Consider the following 14,305-nt stretch of genomic DNA (forward strand, 5'->3'; position numbering starts at 1 on the left):
TTCACAGACTCAGAGCATAAAACAATCTTCATCATATTCTTGTCACAGAACTCTAATTCCAAACCACTAACAATAACCCAATTTCTCCAATTCATCTTCATCACCATCTGTAATACAACTTCATCCAACCAAGAATTCAATCCTAAAACTATTTAGGTACCAATATTTCCATGTCTGCATCACTCCAACACTATTTCACAATGCTCATTCAACATCATCACTAGATTCACTACCCATGATTCAATCTCCACCTCTACCAGCAACGTCTTCTTTATAATCATCTAGAGATTAACTCAGGAACTCTAATTCCTAATTGGGGAAGAACAACAAGAACCCTAATTCTTAGAATCAAAATTAAATCCTATACAATCATCTCTACCTTAATCAATAACAAACCCATGAAATATTATACCAAAACAAATTTAATTTCATAAAGAAATCAATCAAAACTGAAACCCCAAATTTACCTGGTTTTGATTCTTCATCAGAACAATCTCCAATCGATAATTCAACATCCAAAATCTTCAACAAAACAAACCCATCATGTAGTTCCGTTTAAATCTTCTTAATCCTTTCTCGTATCGAATTCCAAACAATTAACAGAAACCCTAATTATACATCTCTGTTTCATCATCTCGAGCAGAACTATATCAATCCCCTGACTCTCCTCCTTAAAGATTCACCACCACAACAACACCTCCATCATATAATCGTTTCATCAAACACTTCTCTCAATCGATCTCTCACAAACTCTCAGAATCGCTCGGAAAAGAACTTAAGAAAAACGAAGATGAAGAAGAAATAAGAAAAAAGAAGAATAAGTGAGAAGAAGAGAAGGGATACGACTCTCAAAGATAGTTAGGAAACCCAAATTGGTCATTCAGTTCCTTGTACCACGTGCAAACAAATGATTGGATAACCCGGGCAGGCTAACCCATGAACCCGCAAGTTAAACCCGTTACGGGCACGGGTTGAAGAAATGATAACCCGTGTAAAATTTCAACCCGCGGGTTTAAACCTATATTAACCCGAACCCGTGGAAGATTTATAAAGCATATTAGGGTTTTACTATCGATTTGCCAGCTCTAAATTATAAAGCATATTAGGGTTTTACTATCGATTTGCTTGGAAGATTTATCAATGGAGGCGGGAAAGATGATAAACAGAGCACTGCGAAAGCACAAACAACCTGTTTTAACAAATGAGCCCTTTTCTGCTGTGCCCAAAAAACGATCTCGCTGTGATACTATAAAACACCATCAGAAAGAGATGGTAGTTTCGTCTCTCTTCAATCTGAATCACATTTTTTTATCTCTTTCCCTCTCTAACAAATATGGTTTCTCTCTGCAGAAAATGTCATCAAGCTTGACCTCAAAAATCTTAAAAGCGGCATCATTTCAACAGAAGGAAATAGAAGATGAAGCCAGAAAAGAAGATCCTTTTTTTTCGATTCCCGAAAAAGTAGGAGGTGTTTCAGAAGATAGTGATAGTGATAGTGATGAACGGTTCGGCTCATTAGATGAATTATCAGAAACTGAAAGCCAGTACAATGATTATGAAGTGAGTTTGTTCCCTTTTTTTTTTTTTGATAAATTAGGGATCAATAATTTTCAATTAGGGTGTTTAATTGTTTAGGTCGAAGTGGATGAAGAGCAGATGGAAATATTAGAGCATTTCATGTCCAAGGCACCTGGTACCCAACTCACATTATCTGACCGTGTTATTAACAGAATTAAAAATGCGGAAAGTGTATCCGCAGGTAATAAATTCTAGAGTACTGCTTATATTTCTCTTTTCCGGTCGTATTTACATTGATTTTATTATTTTTTTGGAAGACGCAGAATTTTCATTCTGTAAGATAAGTTATTCATTTAGATTTCGGTATCAATCACTCAACCTTTTGGTTTTATTTCTGGATAGCATTAATTTTTGTTTAATGCTCCATGTTTTCAATGAATTACTCATCATTTTGGTTTATTATCTCTTACAGAACAGCAACACCAACCACTTCCTCAAATGGGCAAAGACATTTATAAGAGGTACTTGAATATCATTCTTCTTTTCTCTTCAGGAAGACTTTCATTGTTCTTTTGGATCTAATTTATTTGGTTTTTATATATTCGAAATGGCAGAATTGGAGAGTATTTGAGTAGATATTCAAGTGGGAAACTTCCAAAAGCTTTCTTATCCATTCCTAGAAGTTCACATTGGGAGGATGCTCTCTACTTGACTGAACCAGAGAAGTGGTCCGCAAATGCAATGTACCAAGCTACAAATATATTTGCCTCCAATATGTCCCCCAAAAATGCACAGCGTTTCTACTCCTCTGTGTTGCTCCCACGAGTAAGAGAAGATATCCGAAAGAATAGGAAACTCCATTTTGCTCTCTATCAAGCTCTTAAAAAGTCGGTTTATAAGCCAGAGGCCTTCCACAAGGGAGTTCTGTTTCCACTCTGCAAGGTATGGAACCTTCATCATTAAAACGGCTTATGATTATGTTTAATATTTGATATTATTTTCTCAGTAAAACATTCCATCTTAAATTTTTGAAATCATTTCAGAATTTTGAAAGCCATCTTAAACTTTGTAAGGTTGGAACTTCTCCAATTTTCTGTTGTTTTCCTTTACATTGTAGTCAATGGTGTTCCAATTTGACCTAATAAATCAGCCAGATGAAAAGCGTTATGGGACATTTTTAAACACATCACAGTACTTCCTGAGCGGAAGCTATAATATACACTGATACTTTCCAGTGATAAAGTAGATGATTAATATTAGGCTATAGTCAGTCTCAGGTTTTTTCAAGACAGGAACTTCAGTGGGTTTAGCTAAGTTCCCTGCCTCGATAATATCATGTCAGATCGCCTTGCAATATTCTGTCTGTATTAATACATAAGAACATAACGTTATAGATGTTCTAATTTGAGTGGTTATTCGGCCTGCCTTAGTCTTTTTGAGTAGCGATATATACCAATAGTTAAATTCAAAATCTTATTATACTATAGCCATTTTCAGTCAATTTCTAATTTATAAAGTTGAATGGAGGAAAGAAGCAGAAAAGTGTCTCGTTGAACTCTCTATAGAAGTCTCTTTCTCTCTCTCTCTCTAAAAGAGACTGCTAACAGAGTTCTTAGGAACCCTGTATCGAAAATTTAGGTTTGAATTTCTAAACTTAACCTGTATATGTTTTGACCCTGAATGGAATTACTTGGTTTCACCCTAAAACTGTGTTAACTTGAGTTGAATTGGAATCATGTAACTTGTACTGTCTAGCCCAGTAATTAGCTAAAATCGAGTCAGTCAAGATTTTGATTACTCACAGTAAAATGCCGCAAGTAATCCAGGTGACCCTGCTGGATTCAAAAAATTCTACATTAATCCAGTATAAACGGAGTTAAGCATATACTACTCTTAGCTGCCATACTTCCCAAAATATTTTGAGCCAGTTGGGAATTTTGAACCATGTTCACTCTATTCATTCTTCTCTATCCCGAGTCCAATAATTTTGATTTTTAACTAATCTTTATCAAGGGGTTCGGTTTAAACTAAGAGTCTTAGTGTACAGTCAGGGACTTGCAACCTTAGGGAAGCTGTCATTATAGGAAGCATTATTCAGAAGGTGTCTATTCCTCCGAAGCATTCAAGGTACATGTCACTCTCTTTGTGGTGGTTAAACTTGAATTTCTTTTGGTGATATTTCTTGAAGGCCTGCACATTTAGGAACTTAGATAGCCTGTTTTTCATTGTGCAGTGCGGCACTCATGAAGCTCGCAGAAATGGAGTATTGTGGCACTACAAGGTATGCAACCTAAATCTTCTAGTTTTGATAAAAACTGCCCTGTTATTTCAAACCAATACCTTACCTATCAATCAGTCCAAGCTCAACAATTACCTGTTTTTTTTTTGTGGCTAAAACTCACTAGTAAAGTACTGTTATTCCATTTTCTAGTGTGTATTGTAATCTTGAGTAGTCTCATCTGTTTTTACCTATTAAAAATAAGTTTTATCGCTGCTGCGTAATTATTTTTTGACATTTATGTTTGTTAAACCAATGCACAGTTACTTTATCAAGCTCATTCTTGATAAGAAATATGCCCTGCCTTATTGTGCTCTTGATGCTGTTGTCGCTCACTTTATGAGATTTCTTGAAGATTCAAGGGTTATGCCTGTAATATGGCACCAGTCGCTTCTTACTCTTGTCCAGAGGTTTGTGTTCTCTTTTCTTGCGTCGCAATGATGCTATGTAAACTGGTGATTATATATATAAAACTTATATGGCAGTTAGTTTGTGATTGGGGGAGCCATTTCTCATTGAACGAGTGAGTAAAGAGGAGAGGATCTTGGAAATGCTGTCCCGACCAATACGAAGATTTCGTTTTATTTTATTTGTAGGAAATTCTGATACTTACTTCCTGATACTTGTATCATTTCACCTCTTTAAAAGGTGAATGCATGTATGAATAGCCTTTGCCTGGTCTGGTGTTATTATCTGTAAGTTGCTTTTTATCTATTCTGAGTGGAATGAACTTCAAACAGGTACAAGTATGAATTAACAAAAGAGAACAAAGAAAACCTTGAGCGTCTCATTCAGCACCAGAAACACTACATGGTAATACCAACAGTTCCCTACCTGGCAGCTGGTACCCTGAGTTTTATTAGTCTTTTGGGAAGATAATTTGATTGTGCTCACTATTTTCATCAATTTAGGTTACTGAAGATATCAGGAGGGAGCTACGGAATAGTCGGAATCGTGGGGAAAAGGAAGATCCCATGACTATCTATATCCTTTTTCTTTTCAGAACCATCGTGCTATTTCTAGTTTAATCTTTAATATTCTAAGGCTGATCGTTAAACCATTGGACTTGATATATGGCAAGTATATAATTTCTCACATCTGTAATTTCTCTGATATACTATTGACTGGAAAAAAAAAACATCTTTCCACTGCAGTTGTCACATTCTACTTGTGCACCAGTCTAAAATGTTAAGAAAATTTATAATCATCTCTTGTTTCCTTAACTTCTTCTTACCATCTCCATACCGTAATACACCTGTTGAAGAAGACAGGTTCAACTATCCTGAAGTATGTATGGAAGAGGACTGATTACTATGATGATCAGCAAAGCCCAATATCTTGCTCCAAATCGGTGTTCCCTTTGAACTTTGAGAAACAAGCATTATTCCACCACTTGAAAGCAAAGGTGCTGTGTGGAAATCTTACTTAATATGCCAAGGTGTGTTTATATTACTCAGGGGATTCCTGGTTATATTTAAAGACAATATGTGATTTGGTGGAACTTTAATCTTTGGTGTATTTTCATCATTATTTATTTGTGTGGAACAAAGCTTATGAAACTCTTTAAATTGTTCTTTCTATTTATATAATTAAGCAACAATTGATTAGTGTGCCCTTGGTAATCAGTTGTGGTTTTTATCAGAGCATGTTAATGTTTAGTGCTTCCGCATTGGTTGCTTTCTTTGTACCGTTAACAGAATATAATGCAAGGGAATTTAGGGAAAACAACTACTGAATTTCAAGAGTAATTTTGAAGATTTTTGTTAGAGGGAGTGCAACAGTGGATCTGAAGAGAGCAAATATGGTAGCCGACTCGGTAACTCATACCTGGTCGATATAATTTTTTGGCTCGGACCAAATAACCCTTAGAAAGTACACCCACGGCACAAAATTCATAATTCCACCACCAGCGACAACCCTAAAAGAAAATAAAAACAAAAATAGATGCATGAGTTTCTGTAATTAGAAAGGATCTGTTTATTAGTGTATCACCACCACCATGAATAGGTTTATGAACATATTCGAAAGAGGTTTGCTTGATTATATGTCCCCGAGGGGACTACAACAGAGCTTTCCTTTCTCTATCTTATGAAAATTCTCCTCTTCCAAATATGTTGTCCACGACCTTTGATCTTGATGATTCGAATCTTCCCAAGTTGTTCTTGATAAGAAACACGGTTTGATGTTATGATTTGCATGATCTATTGATAAGAAACACCCGTTTGATGTTGTACAGTTGAGGTCTTTCTACTTCTCGTTTGTTATTTTTTTGGAGGTTGAGATGCAAATCTATTTTATGGGTTTGTTGGTTCATTTACTTAATTAATTTGCTTGATTTCAAAAATCTGTTTTGCTTATCGAACTAAACAGTTCTGGTTTTATCATTCAAGAACGGGAAGGTCATTACATAAGTTGTTTGTTTTGGGTCGTCGGTGGTGGAGATGGCGGTGGTAGAGCCTTAAAGATGGGGGTGAATTCTGCATGGGCAATGGGTGAATTTAGCATGGATATTATTTTGGTCTTATTTGAGATAATATATTGACTAAGACACAATTAGTGAATCGATTACAATTTTCGCTCTCCTCAAATCCGTTTTTTCTCTCCCTTTAACAAAAAGAAAAACAATTTCAAATCGGTGATGATAATGTTATGGGTTAGTTCGACTTTGGGTCCTATTAAATGGGGTATAAGCTATTTACCACCCTCACTTTTCCTATTTACCACACTCATATCCTTTTGTATATAGTGGATTTTTGACAAAGGCTAAAATTGTCAAATCATAACTTTGCATATTCCTGATCCAGTAATCAGACGGATGTTGAGACTCATGTCTCCGTCTAAGCATGAAAGCTCATGCCACGATGATTTCTTTCTGAGTGTCTTGCCTCTCATATCATCCATAAGAGCCTCTGACTGAGTGTATTGCCTCTCAGAGCGTACATGAATTTGCAGCCTCTGAACTGAGACTACGGCATATTTCATCAACTGAGCAATTTCAGTAATCATTTTTATATATAATTGAAAATGATTGGACGGCTCCCAGATAGCTTGCCTTCTAGTATAGAGCGATAACGTCTTCAGGATGTAACAATATTTTCCCTGGGTATATAAAAGACATATATATATATATATATATATATAGAATCTTAATGATTGGACAACTAATAGACAGCTTGCCTGCTAGTATAGAGCGATAACGTCTTCAGGATGTAACAATGTTTTCCCTGACTGTACAAAATAAATATTCAGAATAATTATGACGCTTCAACTATCTCATATCGTTCAATTCTTGAATAATCATAATGCTCGTAGACAGCTTGCTCTGTTAGTATAGAGCAATTAATTACTTCTAGTCGCAAGATTCATCAATTGAATTCCTAGAAAATATCTTACGTTTATCATAATATTTCGTTACTTCAATTCATGGCTTTTCCCAACAGAATTCCATGGGTTAGTGATAAATATTCAACGTACGGGCATCTGGGCCACTACCGAGTAAGCCCCAAGAAAATGGTGCGAGAGTACTTAACAATAATGCACAAACGAGCACCCGAGCGCACGAACGAGCGTTCAAAAATATGGACAAACGAGGAACCTATGCAAAATAGGGAGGAAAATAATATTAATAAAATAATGAGAGGCGCCCAAGGGGACCGGGCCCATCGGTCGTCCGGTCATGCCGTCGTGGCCGGTCCCACACCATTTTTCCATTATTTTATCTTATTTTGTTATTTTTCCTAATCTCGTGAAAACTCCTTCATTTGAGCAAATTTCCTTGTTTGAGCAAAACTCTTAGTTTCTCCGTATTCTCCTTCAAACGATGAAAATAATTAAGAAAAATAAGGAAAGGTGTCATGTGAACGGGTTTGCTAGCCGGTCGGCCATGCCCTAGCTGTGTCCGGTCCCACATCCTAATTTTCTTTATTCCATTATTATTATTATTATTTTCTTCATCTCATGAAACTCCTTCGTTTGAGCAAAAACCCTGATAAAAACCATGTTTCCTCACACGGTGAGAATAATAAAACAAAAAATAGGGAAGAGTGTCACGTGACCGAGCCTACTAGCCGTCCGACCATGCCCTAGCCGTTGCCGGTCCCACACTCTCTCAAACCCTTATTTTATTATTTCTTCTCTCGTCTCATGGAAATCCCTCGTTTGAGCAAAACCCTAGTTTTTGCATATTTTCTCAAATATTGCTCATACCGTCAAAAAAGCCAAAAAAGTCAAATGGTCACATGACCAGCTAGGCTCTTAACGAAAAATATAAAAATATTATTAATTCAATATTCTCAAAATATTGATCGCACGAGCAACGTTTTTATTGCTATTCGAGCAAAATTGAGAGTTTCAGTCAAGATCAAACTCTTCTGAAAATCCAAAATATTGCTCGAACGCACGACAGAAAATGCCAAGATTCTCATGACTGAGACACGGGCATGCTACCCTGACTGACCAGGGTCGTCCCTTAGGCTTGCAAGGATCCGGTCCCACGTATCTTCATAATTATGACCTAATTGGCTTTCTACAGTCCATATTGGGTTCAAACTCTTTCCAACCAACTTGGAATTTGTTCAAACGACCACCAGTTGGTCCTTTGACCACCAATTACCGATTTTACAACCTTGGTCGGTCCCTCATCTCTCCATAATTAGGTTTTATTGCCTAATACTCGGACGAGCACTATTTTAATAAATGATTAAACCAGCATTTGATCATTCTTCCACCAACTGGTCAACAAAAGACTTTGGTGCATGCTCATTCGAGCACCTGGGCGCTACATGGTCGGCCATCATCACATGTAGCTGGTTCATCCTTCATTCAGTGATTGATTTTCAATAAATCATCAATTGGTCAACAATTGATCAAAATTAGGGTTCTAAACTAAATGCTCTGCAAACCTTAATTCTGGGAAAGTTTAAACACTAATAATTTTATGTTGATCCAGCAATCAACATCTTAATTAATTATATAATATTCGGTCCAGCTACCAATATTTTAATTAATATTTCATGGTCATGCTATGATCAGAAGAGCAATATTTGCTCATACAAGGAATATTGATTCAACTATCAATATTCAATAATTCCATCAAACGAGCAATATTTGCTCAGATGAGACCAATAATATTGATTCAACTATCAATATTTAATAATTCATGAAACGAGCAATAATTGCTCAGACGAACAACATTTTCTCAGACTGTCAATATTGATTCAATTATCAATATTCAGTAATTCTGTCGAACGAGCAATATTTTCTCAGACTAGGAATATTGATTCAAACATCAATATCCATTTTATTCACGTGAGAAATACTTGCTCACACGAGAAATATTTGCTCATACAAGGAATATTGATTCAATTATAAATATTCAGTAATCCATCAAACGAGCAATATTTGCTCAAACTATTAATATTTATCACATTGATTCAGTTATCAATATTCATTCGAGAGTTATACATCTGTCTCAACAGGCTTGCTCAATCCATGAATAATAGAGCATTCATCCATTATGCTCGACTTAGCGATATTAAGACTCATCGTCTACTCAAGTCAACAACTACTGACTAATACACGTCTGCCTTGCAGACTCCACATTCACGAGACATCAATCGTGTCACATGGGGGGATATTAACTAGGGATTTGTTCTGGCGGCCTAAGGAACGTGTGTCCATCCACGATGAGAATGTGAGTAAGATACAAGCGGTTGAGGAAGTTGGAAAAGTAGTGGTGGACAATCAACCAAGTCTCCGCACGATGAACAACTGGTTTTAACACGATTTCCACTTTTCCCACTTTTCCCTCGAGCAACCCTCTCACTTACTGGGATCAATGTGTCTACAATTCTTGCGATATAAATGAGTCTATGATTTCATGATTGAGACACACATGAAATGCACATGAACTATTGAAACAACAGATTGAAAACAACAAGCTCGTCTGAACAAAGAATTCTCATAATTCTCAGCGTCCGAGCATTCACTCTCAACAGAGAAAATTCAATCAATCAGAATGATGAGTGCCAAATATTGTATATATTTATCCCTTTTTGTTGGCATTTAACTCATCTTTTGTGCATTAATTCTACATTTTATCCCATATTCTGTATTTTCATTGTTTTCAAGAATAAATATTTTTATTAATTAATTTTGCATTTTTAGGTAATAAATAAAGTTCGGATGAGTCGCGGAGCAAAAAGAGCAGAAAAGTAGTGAAAAGCCGGGAGAAATCACGCAAGGAAGCCGCGAAGAATGGTGTGCACAACCTCATTTTCTACACACAAAAACGCCTCCGTTCTCAGCCATCAGATCAGTTCTCAGAAGAATCCGATGGTCGCTCCTTCATAGAGCATCAAAATCTGAAGTCTCTGCCAAGCACCACAGCGCTGAAATTCCAAGCCTTCAGATTAGATGGTAGTTGAATCCAAAGGTTGCTCCCTTGCTGTTCATTGAAGTTTGATATCTCCGCCTTACACTACAGTACCTAACTCCATCAAGTACCGTTCGTTTCGTTGTATCCATTCATCCGACGGTCGCTCCTCGCTTGCCTCCGCATCACCGTCCGATCTACCTACCAGCTCCACATCTCACGGCTTAGTCTTGCTGAACATCAAAAATCGATGAAGCCGCCACACACTGGAGCACCCGAACCCTACCACCTAACCAAACACCCCCCTTCTTCCCAAAACAGTCGAGCCCCTCTTCCTTCCCCTCTGCAGCTCTGCAAACACCATGTCCTGCCACCACCAGAACACCACCTCTGCCACTGCCACTCCATATCCGCTACCACCAACTCTCCACCTGCTCAACCACCGAAACCCCTATCACTCTAACATGCCTCTCACTTCTTTTCACTGTTTTCCCCTAGTCTAGGGTTTTGAAAATAGAGAAAAAGCATTGATAGACATGGTAGAGAATTAGGTGAAGCTAGAGAGAAATTGAAGGCATGGAGAGGTAGAGGAGGACAAATAGAAGAATGGGTCGAGTTTAATTTGATGTTGCTACATCAAATTAGGTAAAGAAATCAAACCCTAGTCTACTGTTTTTAATTTGGGAATTTTTTTTGGTAGAACCCTAATTGTGTCTGTGGTTATAAATAGGAACTTTGGGATGTTGTAAAAACTTTATGCCTGGATTATCCAGTGTGTCCAGAACTGTGAGTTCTGTAAAAGTTCAATTTTATGTCATGTTTTCTCTATTGTTCTTAACTGTTTTGTGCTATTCTTGTTCATGTTTCTTTTGTATGTAAAATGCTCCTGTTTTGTAAATGCTTCTGTTTAGTGTCAAGTAAATGCCCATGTGAGTCCCTGTTAGTGTTAGTTTATCATGTTAGGTTAATGTTGTTCACTGTTAATGTTAATGTTAATCCTGGTGTTCCCTGTTAGTGTTAGTTTATCATGTTAGGTTAAAGTAGTTCCTGTTAATGTGCTTGGTTTCATATCCTGTTAATTTGTTATGTTCCTGTTATGTTTAATTTGCTGTTAGTTTGATGGAATGCTAGGATAGTTACCTTTGAAGCATTGAACTGATTGAGTAATGGAAGAAATCAGTGCTCATAGCAAGCTGATTATCTTGCCATTCCTTTTGTATGCTTAGGATGCAATGTGCTGATTGTGCAATGGAAGAAATCAGTGCTCATAGCAAGCTGATTATCTTGCCATTCCATTTGTGTTTGCCTGTATTCTTTCTTTAGCCTTGCTCTGTTAGTTTCACTATCATCCTTGCCCTTGGCCTTAGGACTTGGTTCATCTTGCATTGTTCTTTGCTTTTGCCATGTGTTGCTTTTGTTTGCTATTTTCTCCTACTGTGCACTTGCAGTGCTGCTGCTTCCTAGCCAGCAACTCTGCTTCCTCTCCTGCTGCCATTCCTTTCCCTGCTGTTTTCCCTTGTTGCAGCTGTTGTTTTCCCTTGTTGCAGCACTGTTGTTAGCCTCAGCTGCTACTGCTTGCATCTGCTCTGCTGTGCACTCAAGCCCACAGCCCAGTTCAAGACCAAGCCCAGGTTTGAACCAAATTCAAAAGCTGAGCCCAATTCAGTTCATTGAAACTAAAGGTTTAAAGCCCAAGGCCCAGTGAAATTCCACAGTTACAAAGCCCAAGGTTTAGTTCACAACCAAAGGCCCAACCACAGTTTGGGTTAAGGTAAGCCCAAAGGCCTAGCTAAATCAAAACTGAAGTTCAGTTCCTCAAAAGCCCAAAGGCCCAGATCCTTGACTGAAACCAAAGCCCAAGTTTACAATTCATCATTCAAAGGCCCAAAGCCTAGTGCACTTCAAGACCAACTGAGCCCAAGCTCAGTTCATTTCATTGTTAAAAACAAACCCATTAGACCCAATTTACTCAAAGGAGAGAATCAAAGCCCAACAATAGCAATTTAAGAACCTAAAATAGCTAGAAACATTTCAAACACACCCGATCTCTGTGGATCGACCCGTACTTGCACGAGCTACAACCGACGACCGTGCACTTGCGGTATTACTGTAGGCCCCCGTTTTTATTGCGCTTAATTTTATACACTTCTCCGGGCCCACCAAGTTTTTGGCCGGGGATAATTTTTAGGACCTTTTCAAAGCCTACCACAGAACTCATCTTATTTATTCACACATAATACACAACACATCAACAATCCTTGATCAACATTGATCTCACACATTTCTCAGCTTCCCTCCTACAGATCAACCCATCATCTATTGTGACCGAATTGACTCTGGAACGACCATTGTCTTGGTTTAGGAAGGAATCCTACAGATTGATCTCTCGAATTCAAGCAATCCCTTTGTAGTGCATCTGTTTGCAACAGGTTAAAGCAGTTTGCTCTGTCGAGGGTCTCCTCCGCACGTTCGACTCCTCACTTTCCTAGAAAACCAGCAAATGTTTTTCTCCCATCAACAGATTGGCGACCACAGTGGGAGCTCATTCTATCAGTTGCAATCCTCACTCACGAAGATGTATGATCTTATGTCAGGTTCAGTTACAAACACTAACGCAAATATTGCTAGTACAAGCAACATTGGTGGTATTCCATAGGCTAATCCCCCTTTAAACAATGATGCTGGTAATATCACTCCTCCTCAAACGAACATTGGATCCAACTCTCTCTTCGGTCGGTCTTCCGAAGAAATCAGGGAAAATCCACCTACCATAGCTGATCTTATGAAGGTTCAGGAAGTTCTCGCCAACAATCAGACCGACATGGCTTCAACACAGAAGGAGATATTCACATATCTCAAGGCAAATCAGAGAAAGGAAAAGCCAAAGAAACTTCCACGGCTACCGATCCTGAGGTCTCCCCAATTCACGTGGTTGATGACGATGAAGTCCGCAAAGCTGCAAACAACCCATCGATGAAGGAGCCATCAGGTATCATCACGTGAGAAGAACTGGAACGATTTCTGGAGGATCGAGGAAAAGACAAGACACTATCTGTCCATCGTCACAACCTCTATATCCCGCAGCTACACAGAGAATTCCTCTTCCAAAAGGTTATCCTTCTCCAACATTCACACTTTACAATGGAACAGGAAACGCTCGGGAACATGTGTCTCGATTCTTGGAGTCATTGGGCGAGCATGAACACAACCATGTCGTCCGTCTGAAGGAATTTTCGAAGTCTCTGACAGGCAGAGCTTACACCTGGTACAACAACATCGCACCAGAAAGCATTGCCAGTTGGGGAGAGGTGGTTAATGCTTTCTATAAAAAGTACTTCTTTGTTTCAGAACAAATTACTCTCTCTGATCTGGGAAGGATGTTTCAAAGAAGCGTTGAACATCCTACTGATTACGTGAAAAGATTCAGAGTCCAAACCCTGAACTGCCATGATCCAAACATCACAGAACAACAACTTGTATACTTGTGCATAAATGGAAGTATCCCGGTCTACAGAGATTTACTGGAGAATCTCCGATTCCAGACTTTCTCAGAGCTTCATGAAGTGTCCAAACGATCATCAACTACCGCACCTGCTTTACCAGGAAAGAACAAAGGCTACAAAAGATGAAGAATCGAAAGAAACTCGAGGTAGCAGACGCTTGATCAACAAGCATTACAACCTCCAACAGTCCACAAATATTGTTGCAGAAGGGAGCAAACGGAAATCCGAGGCACAACACAAGCACGCTTCTTCAGTCCCTCCAAACGCACAAAGGAAAGATAACCAAACCCGGAGTGCACAACCCCCGACCAAGCACACAGAAGTTGATCGAACAGAACCTGATTTTCCTTGTCCCATCGACGAGGTAATCGAACTGGTAGAAGTTTGGATCCAGGATGGTGCAATCAAATTACCATATGTCAGAAAGGAACCAACTGAAGAGGAGATGGAGAATCCTCGTTACTGTCGCTTCCAAATATTTGTCAATCATCCCACGAGTAACTGCAGGATCATGAAACACATATTCAAGGAAAAGTTCTACCTAGGGGAGCTTAATCTGGGGACTGAAGGAGTGCACAGGGACCCTCTCCCGGTCAGAACTTTCACTCTCTCGGAACCGCCCGTCAAAGAAGC

At 38.4% G+C, this 14,305-nt stretch overlaps 1 protein-coding gene across 1 annotated transcript; it reads left to right on the plus strand.

Annotated features, from left to right (window-relative positions):
* Positions 1-1,068: 1,068 nt before the first annotated feature.
* Positions 1,069-5,418, plus strand: LOC113314065 (bystin-like). The gene is made up of 11 exons (XM_026562841.1): positions 1,069-1,272; positions 1,351-1,560; positions 1,636-1,759; positions 1,991-2,039; positions 2,133-2,460; positions 3,566-3,645; positions 3,752-3,799; positions 4,060-4,206; positions 4,537-4,609; positions 4,708-4,780; positions 5,031-5,418. The coding sequence occupies exons 1-11, from the start codon at positions 1,141-1,143 to the stop codon at positions 5,102-5,104; spliced, it is 1,338 nt and encodes a 445-aa protein (XP_026418626.1). The 5' UTR covers positions 1,069-1,140; the 3' UTR covers positions 5,105-5,418.
* The last annotated feature ends 8,887 nt before the right edge of the window (positions 5,419-14,305 follow it).

This window comes from Papaver somniferum, chromosome 9 (assembly GCF_003573695.1).
Source record: "Papaver somniferum cultivar HN1 chromosome 9, ASM357369v1, whole genome shotgun sequence".
Classification (NCBI taxonomy): Eukaryota; Viridiplantae; Streptophyta; class Magnoliopsida; order Ranunculales; family Papaveraceae; genus Papaver; species Papaver somniferum.